The sequence below is a fragment of the Pyrus communis genome, chromosome 1 (assembly GCF_963583255.1).
Source record: "Pyrus communis chromosome 1, drPyrComm1.1, whole genome shotgun sequence".
Classification (NCBI taxonomy): Eukaryota; Viridiplantae; Streptophyta; class Magnoliopsida; order Rosales; family Rosaceae; genus Pyrus; species Pyrus communis.
This window is the reverse complement of record NC_084803.1, coordinates 19899533-19918715: the sequence shown is the minus strand read 5'-3', so window position 1 is coordinate 19918715 and position 19183 is coordinate 19899533. Positions and strand designations below refer to the sequence as shown.

The 19183-nt window shown below is 37.5% G+C and overlaps 2 protein-coding genes and 1 long non-coding RNA gene across 4 annotated transcripts; all 3 read left to right on the top strand.

The window, feature by feature from the left end:
* On the top strand, window positions 1–5219 carry LOC137733455 (probable receptor-like protein kinase At2g23200). Its single transcript, XM_068472610.1, has 2 exons — window positions 1–2655; window positions 4750–5219. The coding sequence occupies exon 1, from the start codon at window positions 82–84 to the stop codon at window positions 2635–2637; it is 2556 nt and encodes an 851-aa protein (XP_068328711.1). The 5' UTR covers window positions 1–81; the 3' UTR covers window positions 2638–2655; window positions 4750–5219.
* An 8118-nt stretch (window positions 5220–13337) lies between these two features.
* On the top strand, window positions 13338–19157 carry LOC137733495 (uncharacterized). The gene is made up of 3 exons (XR_011068492.1): window positions 13338–13852; window positions 17767–18562; window positions 18761–19157. It is a non-coding gene; the product is annotated as an uncharacterized lncRNA (long non-coding RNA).
* LOC137733480 (folate synthesis bifunctional protein, mitochondrial-like) lies at window positions 13979–17626 on the top strand. 2 transcript variants are annotated; one of them, XM_068472637.1, is made up of 4 exons: window positions 13979–15022; window positions 15280–15436; window positions 15531–15616; window positions 15821–17626. In XM_068472637.1, exons 3-4 carry the CDS (start codon window positions 15550–15552, stop codon window positions 17302–17304), a joined length of 1551 nt encoding a protein of 516 aa, XP_068328738.1. In that variant the 5' UTR covers window positions 13979–15022; window positions 15280–15436; window positions 15531–15549; the 3' UTR covers window positions 17305–17626. The 2 variants fall into 2 exon arrangements, with proteins under 2 accessions (XP_068328738.1, XP_068328732.1); XM_068472631.1 differs by having other exon boundaries at window positions 15254–15436.
* Window positions 19158–19183: the final 26 nt, after the last annotated feature.

Here is a 19183-nt window from a genome sequence, read left to right as displayed (position 1 = left end):
TTGATTTTTCAAGTGGTTGCCATTTCAACTTCAAAGTCCACCACTTGTTCTGTTCCAAGTCTTCCTACTTCAATAATTTACATGGTCACTCAGATACAACTCCATAGCCTAAACACTTGCAAAATTCAGCAACTCCATCAAATTTTCATGGAAAATCTTCGTATCCGTAAAACCCCTCTCCCTCTATTTTCTGTGATTGTTTTTCTCCTCCATCTCTCATCCCTTCACTTTCCCTCGTTGGCTTATGAGCCCCCTGATAAGTACTTCATCAACTGTGGGTCAAATGCTAATGCCACCCTCAATAGCCGTGTCTTCACTGCAGATCGTTTCTTCCACGCGAAGGCGAGCAACGGTATCCATGGCGGCAACCAGTCGAATCTTAACCTTACAGCAAGAATTTTCAGGCAAGAATCCTACTATGAGTTCGACATCACTGAAAACGGTACTTATTTTGTACGTTTGCATTTCTTGGCTTTCGCCTCTTCCTCAAGTAATCTCTCCGCTGCTCTTTTTGATGTTTCGGCTTTTCCTAATATTTCGAATCCCGGATTCATGCTGTTGAAGAATTTCACTGCTAAGAATAGTAATAGCAATTCTACGATAAAGGAGTTCTTTCTGGGCATTGTTCCTGGCTCATTTAGGATATACTTTACGCCTCGTGAATCGTCTTTTGCATTTGTAAATGCCATTGAAGTCTTCCTTGCCCCTGCAAATTTCAGCCCTAAGAATTACACAAGTAGTTCCCCTTTAGTTCTACATACAATTTACAGGGTGAATGTTGGAGGTCAAGAACTCAGACCAGATGAGGACACACTATGGCGAAACTGGGATCCTGATGATCTTTATTTGTCAAATTCAAACTCTGCAAAGGAAGCCGCATCCTCAAAGAGGCCTGAGTACATGGAGTATGAAAATGATGATTTTGTTGCTGCTGCTAATAATTTTATTGCCCCAGATTTAGTTTACGAGACTGCCAAAGTAATGGACAATAGCACTAGCAACCCATCCACTTTGTTCAACATAACCTGGTCGTTTAACGTGCGCAGGAACACTAAACATCTCGTCCGGGCACACTTTTGTGACGTTGTTGGCGGAACTGCTGCCGTCATTGTTTTTAACTTGTATTCAAATGGAAACTTCACTAAGAAGGTCGGTTTTGTCAACCAGTCGCCTTACTACTATGATTTTGTGGTGGAGTCTAAGGAGTCTGAACTCATTAGCATCAGCATAGGTCCTAACGTAGAAGCAACTACCATTAACAATTCCTTTCTAAATGGACTGGAAATGTTGGAAATAATGGAGGAATCAGCACCAATTCCAAATATGAAAGAGTCCAAGAGCATAAATGTCGCTGTTGTGGTTGGTTCGGTTCTTGGAGGTCTGTCTCTTATCTGCATTTTGGTTGTCGGGTTCTTGTTGGGTTTGAAATACAGAAAGGCAAAGCATGTTGAAACTTCGGAATGGTCACCAATGCCTGCATTTGGAGGAGGGAGTACCCACAGCAGGTTCACCGAGGGAACGATTACTGGCTCCCCTATGACTTATCTAAATCTTGGGTTGAAGATATCTTTTGCTCAACTTCAGCAAGCAACAAACAACTTTGACACAAAATTTCTGATAGGCGAGGGTGGATTTGGGAACGTCTATAGAGGAACTCTATCAGATGGCAGAATTGTAGCTGTCAAGCGAGGTAAGCGACATGAACATAGTTCAGGTCAAGGGCTTCCAGAGTTTGAAACAGAGATAATGGTTTTGTCCAGGATTCGGCATCGCCATCTTGTCTCCTTAATTGGGTACTGTGATGAAAGGTCTGAGATGATATTGGTCTACGAGTTCATGGAAAAAGGGACCTTGAGAGAACATTTATATGAATCAAATTTGCCTCGCTTGACATGGAAGCAAAGACTTGAAATATGCATTGGTGCAGCAAGGGGTCTTAATTACCTCCACAAAGGTGCAGCCGGAGGCATCATTCACCGCGATGTTAAGTCCACCAACATCTTGTTGGATGCAAAATGTGTCGCCAAAGTTGCTGATTTTGGCCTTTCAAGATCTGGTCCACTTGATGAAACCCATGTCAGCACAAATGTCAAAGGCACTTTTGGTTACCTAGATCCTGAGTACATAATGACTCAACAGTTGACAGAAAAATCAGATGTTTACTCCTTCGGCGTTGTTCTCCTTGAGGTGTTATGTGCAAGACCTGTTCTGGATAGGAATCTACCAAGAGAGCAAATAAATTTAGCAGAATGGGGAATGAATTGCAAGAAGAACGGATTGCTTGAACAGATTGTTGATTCTTCACTCAATGGTCAGATTGATCCTAGCTCGCTAAGAAAATTTAGCGAGATAGCAGAGAAATGCTTGCAAGATGATGCTTCTGATAGGCCTACAATGGGTGATGTACTGTGGGACTTGGAGTACGCGTTACAGCTCCAGCAAACTGCAAAGCATAGAGAGCCCCACGAGGACAGCACAATCAATGCTTCATCAGAATTCGTATTGCCAAATGTTCAGCATTTTCCTTCCCATAGCTCTACAGTTAACCAAGATGATATGACCTTTTCCGGGGTGGATGAATCAGACACGGCAGGAAACGAAGTATTCTCACAACTGAAGATTGGTGATGCCAGATAAATCTATGCAGCTTGTGAGGTATGAAAGTTAACCTTGTTCAAGTATCTATAGATTGAATAGCTATAAGTTCGGGTATGCCTTGTTAATTTTAGTCTTATCTTTGATAATTGTACTAGCATTGCTTTCCTATCGTTAAGATGGGATATGATCACATGAATTGTGTATAAGCAGAAGTTAACAAACTCTATGATAAATAAACTATTTTTCCTTTTTGGGAGTTTCATCTCATTACCCCCAGAGGAGTGTCTTACTTTCGAGATAATTTTAGGTGATATAATTTCTTTACTAACAAGACGGTATTCTTTACACCTTGCGATGGGCATCAGAATTAACTATAAGATATAATCAAACTTTACCTTAATCTGAAAGCACAAAGCTTTATATAATACCCAGGCCTGCAAAGGAAAGTAATCCCAAACCACGTAAGCACACATCAAGAAAAACCCAAACTTAGAAAGCTACAAAAAGGTCTACACATGGACATGCACATGGGAATAAGAATTTGCAAACAGTATTTCAAAGAGTAAAAGGCTAACGACCAACATCTCAATCCAAAAAAGGGTTTTGCATGATATTCAGTCATATGGTGAACATCATATAGCCAATTCTACTTTTAAACCAAAATTGGCATGAACTATGTAGATATACATGTTAAATATATATCATTTTGAGCTATGAGAGATCTAATTCCCTTAAAGAGATCTAGTACCATAATTTTGAACTGCACGAAAGACGGTAGCAGCAGCCTCCTTCCAAGTCAATCCCAAGGCAAAGGCAGCTGGAAAACAAACCACCTTACGGCAATAGTGGCACTAGAATACTCTATAATACTCCCATCTCTGCTACTCAAAGTTATACAAGTAGGTAATTACATCAAACTAGGCCATTATCCATTTCATCCGGTGTCAGCTGCTCCTCAGAGAAGAGAGCCACTATTCCATATACTTCGTGCTCTCTGCACACAAAGCAAAATGCAGAGAACAAGTCAGCACTGGATGTTCATTTCAATTTCGAAAAGCATTTTGCTAGTAAGGTACATTTTTCTTTTGCACATGACTAGAACGCAATTGCATCTGAACAAGAAAGCTGGATAACAATTACCACAAACAAATGTCCGCTCAAACCCAAATTTCTTAAAGTAATTTGAACGAAGCAATCAAACTGAAACTTTCTACATTATTTGATCTGTTCTTTTCCAAGACACAACATGATGAACTGAACACAAAACATGAGCTTTCACAGAGAAGTCATGTACCTCGTTACTAGAATATAATTATCCATGACATTCCCAGAACAAATAATTAGATTAAGTTTTCCGGTTACAAAGATTAGATTTTATTATTATTATTATTCAGAGTAGCCATAACCCTTGGCTTCCCATCGTCTTCCAACAATTTAATTTTCAACACCAGTGTACGCTTGTAATATCCCTCAAATTAATTCAGAAAAGGTCACATATCTCCATAACTTACAGTCTACAAAACTAGAATTACCAACATTTTACAAAATAGGTTACTTTATCATCAGTTGATTAATAATCAATTACTTAGTTCTTTCTTTTGGTCAATAACAAACTTTGAACGTACGATAATTGACTATACATATGAAACCCAAAACCTCTGAGACGGATGGATTTACACACCCTCCATGTTTCATGTTATTGACTTGTGTGCAGCCGTGCAGGTATCAAATTTTATGCAACACCCCTCCAATATAAAAAAGAAAGGCCACCTTTCATCCAAAAACATATCCGAACTTTTAGTATTCTTAAAATTAACCGAAATAGAGTTCCTTGATAACAGGAAACCCCCACACTGACCATGAGATGCAACAGCAAATGACAAATTTATTCGAGATACAACAGAAAACATCAAGATAATTTATTCGATCTAATAAGGAAGCTTGACAAAATATCATTGCCGGGAACAAACCCGACGATTCCAAGTCATGGACTTCCAAGGACAACAAACTTTCGACCATATTTTACAGCTGATTAGAACAAATTTCTCAACCAAGATTACCCATCTCAAACAAAGAATAGCTATCACTCATGAATACCAATAGAAGTCAATAATTCTAATCAAGAAAGGAATGACGTTACCCATATGGCAGGAACGAAATGGTACGCACCAAAAAACTGCCATAACCAACCGACGAAGTTCACCTTGCTTGCACTCTGTGGACACCCAGAAGCTGTTCACTGATCTCTTAGGTCGAGGTCCAATTTCGACAGGCTTGTCCAAAAATTGGCCGGAAAACCAATGGTCACCGTTTCTTAGATCTGAAATTGAGGAAATTCGGTTACGAATTTGTAGAAACTAACTTGGGGGTTGGAAAGAGGACGGAAAATGATTCTAGGAGTTTAATTCGGCGGCCGTTGGTGACCTGTGGACGGCGGCTTTGTTGCGTGAAAGTGAAGAGGAACAGGAAGTATATGAGAGGGAGGAAGATGGTTGAGGAGGACGAGGAGGACAAGGAGGAGAAGGAGTGCACAGAGTGCAGAGACGATTTGAGGGATTAGAGAGAATGTTGAGTCCGAGGCTGTTGGACATAGTAGAGGAGGAGATGTGAGAGTGCAGAGAGATCCGAGAGGTTAGAGTGAGAGAGATCGCACACATTATTTTAAACAAAGGGCACAAAAAATCTACCTTTACTTTAAATATATTAAATTATACGACACAATAATATGGTGTCATTGCAAATTAATAAAAAAATTTCATTGCTGACATTAGAGGCACCAAAGTTATGGCTCTGTGCCCAATAATATGTTTGTGTCCAGTTTTCTTAACATTGCGCACAATTCATGGTGCCCATTACAAAATGAGCATTGTTCCACCTTATTAGTGTTTAAACAGACACAAACACCTTATTTGTGTCCCTGATTTTGTGCCCAAAGGCCATTTTTCTTGTAGTGTTAGTTGGATTCTTTAAAAAGTTGTACTAGCTCCAGCTTAAGGGTATTAAATAAATAATTGAGTCTTTAAAAGTTGTGTTGGCTTTAGCGAATGAATGATGATTGGACTCTCAAATTTTTTGTTTGTTTGGTTATAATGAATTGACTAATTTCTAATGTTGAAAATGGGTTTCCGTATGTGTGACTATGTCTAGTGTCACTCATAAAAGATTGTGTTGGAGAATAAAGTCTCACATATATTAGAGATATTACAAAAATAATGTACAATTAATATGTCGGAGGTCATTGAATACGTGTTTTTGTTTATAATTGAGATTTTTTTAAGGCTTAAATGTCAAAATGGTCCACGTGTTATAGTCATATGGCCAATTTAATCTCTATGTTTTCGATTTGGCTAATTTAGTCATTGTGCTTGTCACTGTTAGCCAATTAAGGACATTTAATTCAATCTCTTTTAAAAAAATTCATAAAAAAAATTATATGAGATATAATTACCCTTTCTCTTTATAGAAAAATGTAAATTAATGAGAAATACATATAAGAGATAAAGTTTCTAATCTGAAAAATGATTAAGGTTGTGACATAGAAAATAAATGGGCTATGTTAGGGAGGAGGTCAGGGAGTTGGGAGCAGAATAATTTTCTTTTAATTTTTAAATTTATTTCATTTTTAAATATTTTAAATCAAATAAATATTTTATAAATAAGTTTATAATAAGTTTATAATTTTTTTTACAGAAATTAGATGGAAACGCCCTTAATTGGCTAACAAAGATAAACACAAGGACCAAATTAGCCAAAATTGAAAATACAGGGATTAAATTGACCTAATGACTAAAACACAGAGACCATTTTAACATTTAAACCTTTTTTTAAAGAATGAAAAATATTATCATTTAGACCATCTCCAAGCCTTGAGTTAAAGTCTAAATTTTTTAACAGCAGAAATGAATTTTGGGTTAAAACTCATATTTGCCCCAAGGGTTGGAGCAAGTTCGGGTAAATTTAGAACTTAAAATTTGAGTTTTACTCTACCATCTTCAACCCTTGGCCTAAAACCTAAAATTTTTAGCCCAAAAAATTTAGGTTTTAGCTCAGAAACAACTTTTCTACTCCAACCCTTCTGGAAAAAAATTTTAGCCCCATATTATTAAAGAATGAATTTAGGCTAATTTTTTTTTTTTTCAATTAACTTTTTTTTAAAATTATGTAGACTATCCTAAATTAATTTTATAAGCATTTTAACCTAAAAATATTTAAATTTCGATAAATTTTGAAAAATCACTAAATCAATACATAAAACTCATGAAACATTACGAAGAATATGAAAATCATGATAGAGACGTATAAACACAAAATACATGAAACCCATAAGACACACAAAATACATATGAAGCACATACAAAAGACATGATAGAGATGTATAACACATCAAACATGCGAAATACATGAAACACATACCAAAATACATACAAAACACATGATATAGATGTATAACATACCAAACATGTGAAACACATGACACACATGAAACACAGACCAAATACATACAAAACACATGAAACACATGAAACACAAACCTACACATATGAAACACAAGCCTTCAATCATCCTCTATATAAACACAGGTTGAATATCAAACCATCACACAACATATTCACCAATTTTTCAACTTTCAAAGTGTTTTTGTTTCCTAAAAATCCTCAATATCTCATAAATGGGTGATAAAAAAAGGCGTAGCTTGACAATGCAGATGACATAATACCAAGCAAGCCTTGATAATGCAAATGCAGAAATGAACAACGCAGAAGCCGAATTGGCAAACTCACTCATGCAATATGAGCACCATGCCGAATCTAGCCATCATGGTTTTATCACGGGGCGTTCATTTATGCAGCATGATAGAGAAGAATGTCATGACCTAGTGATGAAATCATGAAAGATTATTTCATCGAACGTCCGAGATATACTGCCCATGATTTTCGGATGCAATTTTAGATGAAGAGAAAGCTTTTTGAAAGCATCTTAAACACAAATGTCAATCATGACCACTACTTTGCAAGGAAGATAGATGTCGTAGGCCGACAAAGTCTATCACCTCATCAAAAGCTCACATCTACATTTCAGATGCTAGCTAATGCATGCTCTGCATACTCAACTGACGAGTATTGCTAACTTGCGGAGAGTACTGCTAGTGAGAACCTAAAACGCTTTTGTAAGGCAATTGAAGCCATATATGGAGCCACATATCTCCACAAGCCAAACCGTGAAGATTTGAAGAGGCTTTTACGCACGGTAGACAAAAGAGGCTTCTTTGGCATGATATGAAGTCTCGATTGTATGCATTAGGAGTGGAAGAATTGTCCTACTACTTAGGCTGGCCAATTTAAGGGTCGACACAACAAGCTAACCATCGTGCTCGAGGCTGTGGCGTCTTACGACACATGGATTTAGCATGCATTCTTCGGCGTTCTTGGATCAAATAACGATATCAACGTTCTTTGGTCTTCTCCTCTGTTCGATGATGTTGTAAATGGATGGGCACCAGAATAGAGGTACAAGGTAAATGGTAATAAACATGAGCTAGGTTACTACCTAACCGATGGTATTTATCCTAGTTGGTCTACCTTTGTGAAAAGTTATTCTCATCCCAATAGTACGAAGAAGAAATTATTTTCGCAGAGGCAAGACTTTTATAGGAAGGATGTGGAGAGAGCGTTCGGGATTCTACAAGCTTGATGGGCCATTGTTAGAGGGGTTGCACGATTGTGGCATATCAAAGACCTTCATTCAATCATGATGACGTGCATAATTTTGCACCACATGATTGTGGAAGATGAGTACGTCGAAATTGAAGAAGATTCTAACAAAGACGTGCATGATGACCAACCAACACATGCGAAAGCTATGGCAAGAGATGTTGAATATCTCATTGCAACCACATACGAGACCCGATAGGATAAGGTCACATTGAGTAAGTATATGAGACGTTTAAATAGAATTCAAGTTCCTTAAGGTCATGACACACTCCGTAAGGATTTGGTTGAGCATATATGGTGCCAAGAAGATGAACGTTGATGATGTTGGTATATTATTGTGTTAAATTTAAGTGTGCTATTTTGTTATTTTATGTAATAATTTTAAGTGTACTATGTTGGTATTTTCTAGTAATAAATTGAAGTGCCTTTTCGTGCAAAGTCTTTTGTCTAGTACATTGTCAAAATTATTGAATGTCGTTTGAATTATTGAAGGCATCTATTGTACATCAAAGTGTCCAATAATAAGTACAATAATTATTGAAGACATCTAGATTAATAGAAACAAAAATTAATAAGCCATAAATTTAATACACACGACAATTAATAAGCCACATAAACTTAAGACAAACGACCATTCATAAACCACATTAACCACATAAACTTAATACAATCGATAATTCATTAAACTACATAAACTTAATAATGATATCCACCATCTTGATTTGGTGGTGGACTTGGGATATAGCCTTGAGATGAATCATCATCTTGAAATATACTCCTTGTGGCATACTTTCACAAAATTTCATTTTGCTTACCACGTAAGAACTTTTTCTTCTCTTGAGTGTATTTGTTGATGTCCTCTATCATGAAATTAACTTAGAACCTCTCTTACTCCCTATCCCCTTCTTCCTTCATGGCCAAACACATCCGGGCCGCTTCTTGCCGAGAGCTATGGCTTTCGATCAATCTTGCAAATCCGGAAGCAATTTGTGCACTCATCAGATCTTGGGACTTCCTTTTGCTCTTTGCTTCCTTTTGCTTATCTCTTCCCAAGGGCCTTGCAAAAGAGAAGTTGTTGTCAATTCAGCGCCACTTTCATTGACATTTTCATCTCCATCATTTTTCGATACGGCTTCACGTTGAAATAATCTTCCCCATTATTGGTCTGCATTGGTTCCCCACCTCGGACAATCCTTAAGGACATCCCAAGCATGATGCAACTTAAAAGGTTGTCCTTTTGGTGTTACTCTTGTCTTGTAAATTGTCGTTGCTTTGTCACCCTATGCAAAAAATACATAAAAACAATTAGTTGCAAAATAATATTATGTACATGACAAATAAAATATCAGTAAAGAAACTCACAATTTCAGCGGCACTCCTTACACTAGCCATGTCAACCACGGTTCTCTCCAAGCTTCCCTTCCGTAAAGTGCATGCTTTGTTGATAACCTTCCACCGATCGTAAACACCACCACCTTCCCTTTGCTCGGCGTTAATGTTTTCATGGAACTTATCAACGATTTTACCCCACAAAGCCTTTTTATTTTGGTTTGTGCCAACGGCACCATCTTCGCTAATAGAAACTCATGCCAAACATAAAGCAACATCTTCCTCACAGGTCCAATTACGACCTCTAACATGCTCTTTTGCCATCTTGGAAAAATTGGAAATGGGAGAAATAACAATTGGAAGAATTGTAGGAGAAAAGTGAGTTTTGTGTAGATGTTTGAACAAATACATAGGTATTTATAGAGTTTTTGGGTGAATTTTGAGTTAAATAATTTTTTTGTTAATTATTTTAGCCATTGGATTTAAATTTAGACCGTTAGATCTTTTTTTTTATAGATAGATTTGATTATATTCGATCTTAGTCGTTGGATTCAATAAATATAAAAATTAAAAAAAGTTTGAATCTAGGCCATTGGATCAACCAACAGCTTGTTGATTCCATCCATAGGATCAAAAGAGTCGTTGGCTCGGCTGAGGAATGTGGCCGACATGCAGACGTGGGTGGGGCCCAGTCGGTGTGAATGCTCGTGCATCATGTGCATCTGGCAAGTGGGTGGGGGGCGTTTGGCACTCAACCGCTCGGTTTCAGTCAAATTGGTAGGGCCCACACAAAATCCTGGGCTAAAATCTAGGCGGAATTTGGCTTTATTTTAGCTTTTAGGTTTTAGCCCACACATTTAGCTTGGGTTGGGTTTTTTTTTTTGGGGGGGGGGGGAATAAAAGCTAAAATTTAGCTTTTAACCCAGAGTTGGAGAAAGCCTAAGAGTTGAAATAGGTCTAAGGTTGTTTTTGAATCATCTTCAGTCCCACTCTAGCATGGCTCTCATGCAAGTGAAGATGCAACCCATCAACTTCACTGCCCTTTTCTCTCACCACCCTTATGAACCCAGTTCCGGTTTGAACAATTTAATCCAATTCAAATCAAAACCAGACCCAATTAAATTCATAACCTCACTACAACAAAGGATATATTAACTTACAAAAAAATGATTAAATAATAATTCAGCCATCAAATAAACATTTGACATGTATTTTTTAATATCTATATTGGAGATGCTCTAAAATGGTTGAAAAATCAAACCCCAACTACTCAAGATCAATATTAAAATATGAAAGACGATTAATATTTCTGATGATAAACAAAATGGATCATTTCAGTAACTGGAATTTGAAACACGACTTTTGCCTAATTTTTTTAAAAAAGTTTAAAAAAAAAAAAATTATTGTGTGATGCTGTTTGTCGATGGAACTGAGTCCTAGTATACCCATAAACTCATCTTCCATCGTGGGATCTCCCTGTACGGTGAGTATAACAACAGGAGATTGAGACTCAAGAGAACGGAACTTGTCCAACACTGGAATGGTGGACTGTTGGTAGACAACAGAGTAGTGAACCGAGTTTGAATCGGGTTCTCTCCAGCTAGGCTCGATGGGCTGCTTTGGGGCGGTAGAGTCAAACTAGGCTTTTACTTAACACCTCGTCGATCTGTCTTGGTTTGGATTTGTTGCGGATCCATATTGGAAAAGAAGGATTCAAACGCTAGACATTGGATACAAAGGTAAGCCCTCTTAACGAGTTGAGCAACAAGTTGCCTTTTGTTTTGGATTGTGGAATTGTTTGACAATGGTTTCGCTGTGTGTTTTGTATATAGGAATTGGTGGAGAATGACAAGTGACATGGGAATTGGGAAGGCTGCTTGAAACCATGGACCAATCAAATTACTAAAAAGTCTGAAACAGTTGGCTAAGAGTTTGAGTAGTTTTCATGGAGGATGAATGGTGTGAGTTTTGCATGTTAGAGAGACTAAATTTTGCAAACTAAATGACGTGGAAGTTGAAGATTGAATTATTACTTAGATATCGATTAATATGCTTATTTTTTATTGGAGACACGTCATTTAGTTTGCATATTTAATCTACAAATTTAGTCTTCCTGACATTTCTCGAGTTTTGACTCTCAGTGGGCCTGAAATGGTTAATTCTTGGGTTCTGATTAGTCACGACGTGGCCTAACTAAATAATAACACATGTCTATATTTTAATTCTCTATACTCACAATTAATCTTCTAAACTCAAAACCAACAACGTTATTCTTCTAACCAAATGTCTTTCTTCTTTCTCGCCAAAATTTCTCCAACCACCATCCCCTCCCACTAGCCACATACACCGTCCACTGTCCGCTCCCACCAGTTAAATGTTTGTCATTAGAGTTTTTTCAAACTTCGAATCCAACCATTTATACCAAATCGATGACAGATCCTCCATCAACCACATCCAAGTCTCATCCTTTGGCTTCTCTCCTGCGTCGACCCTGTCCCCAATCCAGCCTATTTTTCTCAATGCAACCATGCCACCATGGAGAGGAAGCTAGCACGAGTTGTGACCAGTAAGTGAGTATGAGTAGAGGTGCTTCATCAGGGGAGAAGAATGTTGCATTATGAGGAAATGTCGGAGTTGGTTGTTTAGTTAGAACAATACTTGGGTACTCATTGAGGAGTACCCAACATATTGACCATCATATCAAATGACACATGTGTCCATTTTGAACTCACAAACACTTCACTAAAATTAGTTTCCGAACATTCTCTATTCTAATATCCAGATGTCATTCTTCTCCTTTACCAACCTTCATCGGATTTTCTTCTCCACCATCGTCATCGTTGGCCACTAGCCACCCCTTTCACAACTTCCCCTTACGCATCTCCTTCTCTTTCTATCATTAGAGTGTGGAATTCTAAATAAACAATTTTAAACTTATAATCTTGTGATTTTCCACAAGCTGTAATTTTGTGAATTTCCAAACCCCAGTTTTACTAAGTGAGGGTGGGTTGTTGGGAAGATAGAATGTGGATGGGTCGCCGGAGAAGAGACTGGAGTGAGGGTGGGTCATTGGAGAAGAGGGGTTGCTGGAGAAGAGACATAGTGAGGTAATGTTGCTCTCTAGAGATTGAAGGTTGGGCAACGAAGGAGAAGAATGGTGTTTGGCAAGTGGAATGGTGAATCTTTCGCTATCAAAATAATGATGTTTGGTTATGTGTCTAGGGAGTTGAGACAGACTGGTGTAGTTTCCTAATTGTTCCATGTAACAAGGTTAGGATATTGGGTACTCACCACAAGAAAACATGGAATAGGTGATCAAATTTTATGCGGTGCCCAAAATTCGTCACATATTTTTTCTATATGTGACGAATTGTTCAGAGCGTCACGCATGATTAGTTTTTTAGGTATAAAATTTGAGAACACTTAGGTGACGATAAATACATGACATATTCTAGAATGGAGTAACAAAAATCATAAGCGTCACTTAAAATTATTTTATATCTTTTAAGATGAAAAAGTGGTGACACAAATTTTTTGAAGTCCTTACTAAAATCTATGGCGAGGAACAATGGCGTCCTAACAAAGTATGATATGTGAGGAATTGCAAAAGGGTCACATATATGTATTCTCGGTGACGAAAGTGATTCATCACCTTTCCAACAGTAAATAAATAAAAAAAGAAAAAAGAAACATAGTAAAGTATTATACAAATTTGAGAAAGCCCATCTAAATTCTAAACCGTTCTCTTTCACTTTCACTTTACAGACGTCTCCCATTTCTCATCACTGTGACCCAAGCCAACCGAGGCGTCTCTTAATCTTCTTCTCTCTCTACCGCGACATTACCGGGATCTTCTAAGCCAAATGCTCAACCCTCTCTCATATATTCGCTGTCTATCACACTCCACAACCAAAAACCCTAGAGACCAATTCAACCAACAAGCCAAATCCACACCCTGTCGCATCTCAACCTTCTACCAGTTTCTTGCGCCACCACCGAAAACCCAAGAACCATAGAAACCCTTTCCACCAACTACATAAATCTATGCTAAATTTCTCCACGCCTACGAGACTACTATGTGGCCAAATGATTAACGAATTCAATTTTTATCATTCTTTTTAACTTAGGATTTTGGATTTGTTGGTAATTGCCTCCAAATTGAGCACGCCAGCAGCCCTCGACCTCTTCATCCATCTTTCAAGGACTCTAATTGGGTAAAATTTGGTTTTTAATTTTTAGATTTATATTATATATATCCCTGGCTTTTTCTATTTGTTTTTGGAACTTGCAGGTCTACATTCACAAATTTACAAACAAAAAAACTGAAGGAATAAACATTTTGTTTCCTTGTGAGATTATATGTATTTGTCTCTGGCTATTTTATTCTGGGTAATCGTTGGGGATTATTCAAATGATTTATTTGCACATATGGAGGCTTTAATAAGTTGTTTTATTTGGTCTTTCTATTTCAATTTTTTGTTTGTTATGAACTTGCAAGTTGGTATTTTTTTCTGGGCTTATTGGTTTTACATGGTGATTGAGGGTACAAAATTTTGAGTTGGTGATACCATTTATTGAAAAGGAAAGTTGTGTGATTTGGCTTTGAATTGCTCTGAAATTTGAACCATAATTCTTTTAAGTGCTCTGTATTTGAAAAAAGATTGAAAATGGTCTCTTGGGCAAGCAGAATGATTTCCCCCATCATAGATGATTTTCTTTCTTCTAATTATTAGTGGCAATGTCTTTTCTGTTTATTGGTGTTATTATTTGGAGTCCTAGAAAACCATGAAAAACTATATAAAGAAGGATTTAAGAAATGCATATATTTCTCCTATATATATTTTCAACTGCTCAGTTCTGTTTAAGCATTGGCTTTTACTTCCTTTTAAATTAGATACAAAATAGTTGAAAGCTTATGTCATAGTTTGATTAGTATGACTTTGCACTGATCTTTTAAGTAATTCTTCCAACTAGTGACCATATGACTTGCTCAAAATTCATCCAATGTTTTTTTTTTTTCTGTTCTTCTATTGGCTGGAGGCCATTACCTCATGTGAATATATCAATTGGGTTGTTTAGTAAGAGCACAACCACCTTTGTAATACCAAAGTTGGTTTCATTTTGGTTGTATGAGATCTAGTGCAGAGTAAAATTTTAATTATTGAAAACTTTATCTGCATCCGATAATGGTAGACTAATTTAGATCTTCTTTATGCCTCTTAGCAACGGTGGAACTGCAGTTAGGAAGAGTCCTAGGTTTAGCTCCACACATTTTTCTCCCGAGCAGCCTCTCCCTCTTTAACGTAACCCGTGCTGACTCTCTCGTCTCTCTCTTCTCTATGCGCTCTCCGCTCCACTGTCAACTTCTCCTATCTCCCAACAAGGTAAACTCTCTCTCTCTCTCTCTCTCTCTCTCTATATATATATATATAATTAGTTTTGGTCCAAGTGATTTTCTTTATTAAATTTCGGTGCAGTAGAATTTGTGAATTTGGGATTAGCAGTGTTGTGTTGATATGGTTTGGGAAATTGGTTGAGAGCTGTCTTCTCCAGATTGTTTTCTTAGCTTCTGTTGTTGTTGTTGTGAGTCTGAGTCACACCCAATGCCATTGCAGAATAATTCAATGGATTATCAATGCAGTGCTGCGGCCATGGGAGGGCTACCTCTTTAGCCCTAGCCCTAGCTCCTGCTCCATTCCAAACAGTTGGTCACCTTGAAGCTAATTCACAATAATCGCCCGCCAAGTGGCTGCCCTGCTCTCCTCTTCTGCTCGATTCAACTTCCAACTTTGAGTGAGGTTAATTTTCCCCCCACTCAATTTCTGTTTCTTTCAAGTTTAGTGTTTGAGAAATTGAAATGTCAAAAACTGACTAATAGTAATACGACTGTAGATTGCTTCCTAGTTCTAACATGAATATAGTCAAGCAGCTCGTGCCCACAGTGAAGCGATTGAATGATGTCACAAAGTATTGTCGAGGTAAACCCAAGTTCCATTCACTCGTGTTTTTTATGTCGTAGCAATATAAAAATATGTTTTCATTGGTGAAGAAATCCTTGCATGTATAATAGCGACAAAGGCAGTCGATGGGAAAAGAGACTATGAATTTGTATCACTAATGCTTCATTTTGAGTATAGAGGCCTAAACAGCCTTCCTGATGCTTGTTTACACTTTCAATGCAGCATCATGTTCTTCTTTCATACATTCATCCCCAAACTTCTCAGCACAAGTTCATTCTCCAGACCAGGAGGTAGTGATTGCTTTGGGAAGCAATGTGGGTGACAGACTGCATAATTTCAATGAAGCCTTGCAGTTAATGAGAAAATCAGGCATACACATCACAAGACATGCTTACTTGTATGAGACAGCACCAGCCTATGTGACTGATCAGCCTAATTTTCTCAACTCTGCTGTTAGAGCTGTTACACAACTTGGGCCTCATGAGTTGTTAGGAGCACTGAAGAAAATTGAAAAGGACATGGGTCGTACTGATGGTATTAGGTATGGTCCCAGGCCAATCGACTTGGATATATTGTTCTATGGAAAGCAAAGAATCACTTCTGAGATTCTTCTGGTCCCCCATGAAAGAATTTGGGAAAGACCATTTGTAATGGCCCCACTAATGGATTTGCTGGGTTCAAGTATTGACAGCGATACAGTTTCTTGTTGGCATTCTTTCTCAAACCATTCTGATGGGCTTTTTGATTCTTGGGAGAAATTGGGCGGTGAACCACTTATTGGAAAGGAAGGACTGAAGAGGGTTTTGCCTATTGGAAACGGCTTTTGGAACTGGTCAACAAGAACCTCGGTAATGGGTATCCTTAATTTGACCCCAGATAGTTTCAGTGATGGAGGAAAGTATCAGTCTGTGGAGGCAGCAATTTCTCAGGTCCGTTCAATGATTTCAGAGGGGGCAGATATGATTGATATTGGCGCACAGTCTACACGGCCAATGGCTTCTAGGATTTCAGTTCAACAAGAACTGGATAGACTAATTCCTGTCTTAGAAGCAGTTATTGGGCTGCCTGAAGCAGAGGGAAAGATTGTATGTGTGGACACATTTTATTCAGAAGTTGCGGAAGAAGCAGTCAGTAAGGGTGCTCATATTGTAAATGATGTATCTGCTGGGCAGTTGGACTCTAACATGTTAAAAGTCGTTGCTGACCTTAAAGTTCCTTACATTGCAATGCACATGAGGGGAGATCCATCGACAATGCAGAACAGCGAGAACCTGCAATATGATAATGTTTGTAAACTGGTTGTGTCTGAGTTATACTCAAAGGTGAGAGAAGCTGAAATATTAGGCATCCCAGCTTGGAGGATGATAATTGACCCTGGACTTGGACTTTCAAAGAACTGTGAACACAATTTGGAAATCTTGATGGGGTTACCAAATATTCAAGCAGAGATTGGGAGGAGAAGTTTGGCTTTGTCTCATGCGCCCATACTAATTAGACCTTCGAGAAAGAAATTTTTAGGTGAAGTTTGTAATCGCACTGCCGCAACTGAGAGAGATGCTGCTACTGTTGCTTCTGTCACTGCCGCAGTCCTGGGCGGAGCAAATATTGTAAGAGTACATAATGTAAGAGATAATGTAGATGCTGTAAAGCTATGTGATGCAATGCTGAGACAGAGGAGATCTATTCCTCCAAGTAATAAAAAATGATGACAACTCAGCCCATGAAAAGCATAAAAACGGAGATTGGAGCAAAGCATTTGGTAGCCGGGAATAATGCTCACAAAGAGAGAATGGATGAGTTAGCATCTGTTTTCAGGTGCAATGTAGGGAGGCTGCCAATGAAGTACCTAGGACTCTTAGTTTTACTTTGTCTTTGTTTCTGTGACCAACCACATAGGGTGCTATTACAATTTTCAGAGGAAAGGATAAATGATATTTAAGAAATGCCCTGCCCATGCCCAGGCCAGGTAATTGCAATTATTTTATTTTTATTGTCAATTCAGTCATTAACTGCTTAAAGCGAAACTGAAACTATTGGGTGGGGGGGGGGGGGGGGGGGGGGGGGGGTGGGTAGATCTTCTTTATGCCTCTTTTGCCTATTTTTTGTATTAAGCACACTAATGTTTTTATTTCCAAAGTAATTTATTGTTGTGATTGTGTTGTTTGCAGGTTGGTCATGGTTTTTGACAAGGGTAGTTCTCTTGCTTGTGTTTTTAAACCAAGATGTTGTCGGTATAGGCTTTATACTCTTGCAAGTTTTGGGGTTGTTCTGCTTTCAGTATTTTCATCAAATCTCACTTTATCAACGTACTTGGCAGCTTAAGTGATAGCCACAACTTCCAGAACTCACATTTTGAAGGATATTGAATTTGGAAAACTAATATGTTATTCACCTTTTTTTTTCTATACTAAGTTAGATTTTGGTCTTATTGTTTTCTAGGAATGGTGTTGGAGTTGGGTTTTTATTAAATTTTGGCAGATCTTCATATTCTTGCAATCGCATATTGGTTTAGAAGTTTAATTATAATTTAAGTAGTTTTTTGTTAATTTTATCTTTTGTTAGTAGATTATCTAGTCCTAACATTTGGAGTCTTGATAACTTACTAACTAGGATATGATAAATTAGTGAAATCAGATACGCCAAAAGAAAATGAGGATATGATAGCACAACTGAAGGGTTGCAAGCCAAGGGCGGACCAACAACATCTCCAGAGGTAGTGACATCAATTTAGCCTTCATTAATAGTGATATCAATTTGATCTTTATAAAAGCTGAATGTTTTAAAATTACAGTGAATAAGTAGTCTATGGTATGAAACTAGATATGTTTTTCTTGTTAATTAATGGCCTTTTAATGTTGGATGTTTTCAATCAAAATTCATATAATCGTAAGAGTAAGAAACAAAAGTATTACCACAAGGGAGGGGCAAAACCATTTCATCCAACATGCAAGGAAGGCTCGCAAGGTAATGAAATTAAAGTACATATAAAACTCATTGTGTAATTTAGATAGGCTCGCCTATTATGTTTCGTTCTTCTTACTGTTAACTATTCCTTCAATTCCTATTTTCTTCTCTTTTGTTATTCAATTTCTCAATGCACCTGCTATTCTCTAGACACCAATGGTTTTTTTTTTTTTTTTTTCTTCTCTTTTATTATGTAAGGATAAGATTAAGAAAAATAAGGATGGAGTTAAAGGAGAAAGTATTCAAGAAGCACTTGAGGTAGTGATGGTGATCTTTGAAATGACAATGATACATGTGCTAAACTAAAGATCATGACATGGCTGATGACTTATATTATGTATTTTGTTGTTGGTTTCAAATATGCACACGGTATACCTGTTTTGTTACCGACTTAATGCCTTAGAATCTTGTTAGCATCTCAATATGTTTAGAGGTGTTAGGATGCTTATGTTAGCTTTTGAGATATAAACTTGGTGTATGTATTGGATGTAATCTAACTTATTGATCAATGAAATGTGATTAACTAAAGTATTGCCTCTAATTATTATGAATTCTAATTCTAGATGACGAAGCAGGGAATATGTGGTAATTGGTTTGTCACGAATTGTTCCTAATAGGTTT

Excerpts from the sequence above, each read along its gene's own strand:
- LOC137733455 (XM_068472610.1), top strand. The coding sequence starts at position 82 with ATGGTCACTCAGATACAACTCCATAGCCTAAACACTTGCAAAATTCAG.
- LOC137733480 (XM_068472637.1), top strand. The coding sequence starts at position 15,550 with ATGAATATAGTCAAGCAGCTCGTGCCCACAGTGAAGCGATTGAATGAT. Across the intron at positions 15,617-15,820 it reads TGTCACAAAGTATTGTCGAG|CATCATGTTCTTCTTTCATA; the intron begins GTAAACCCAAGT and ends CTTTCAATGCAG.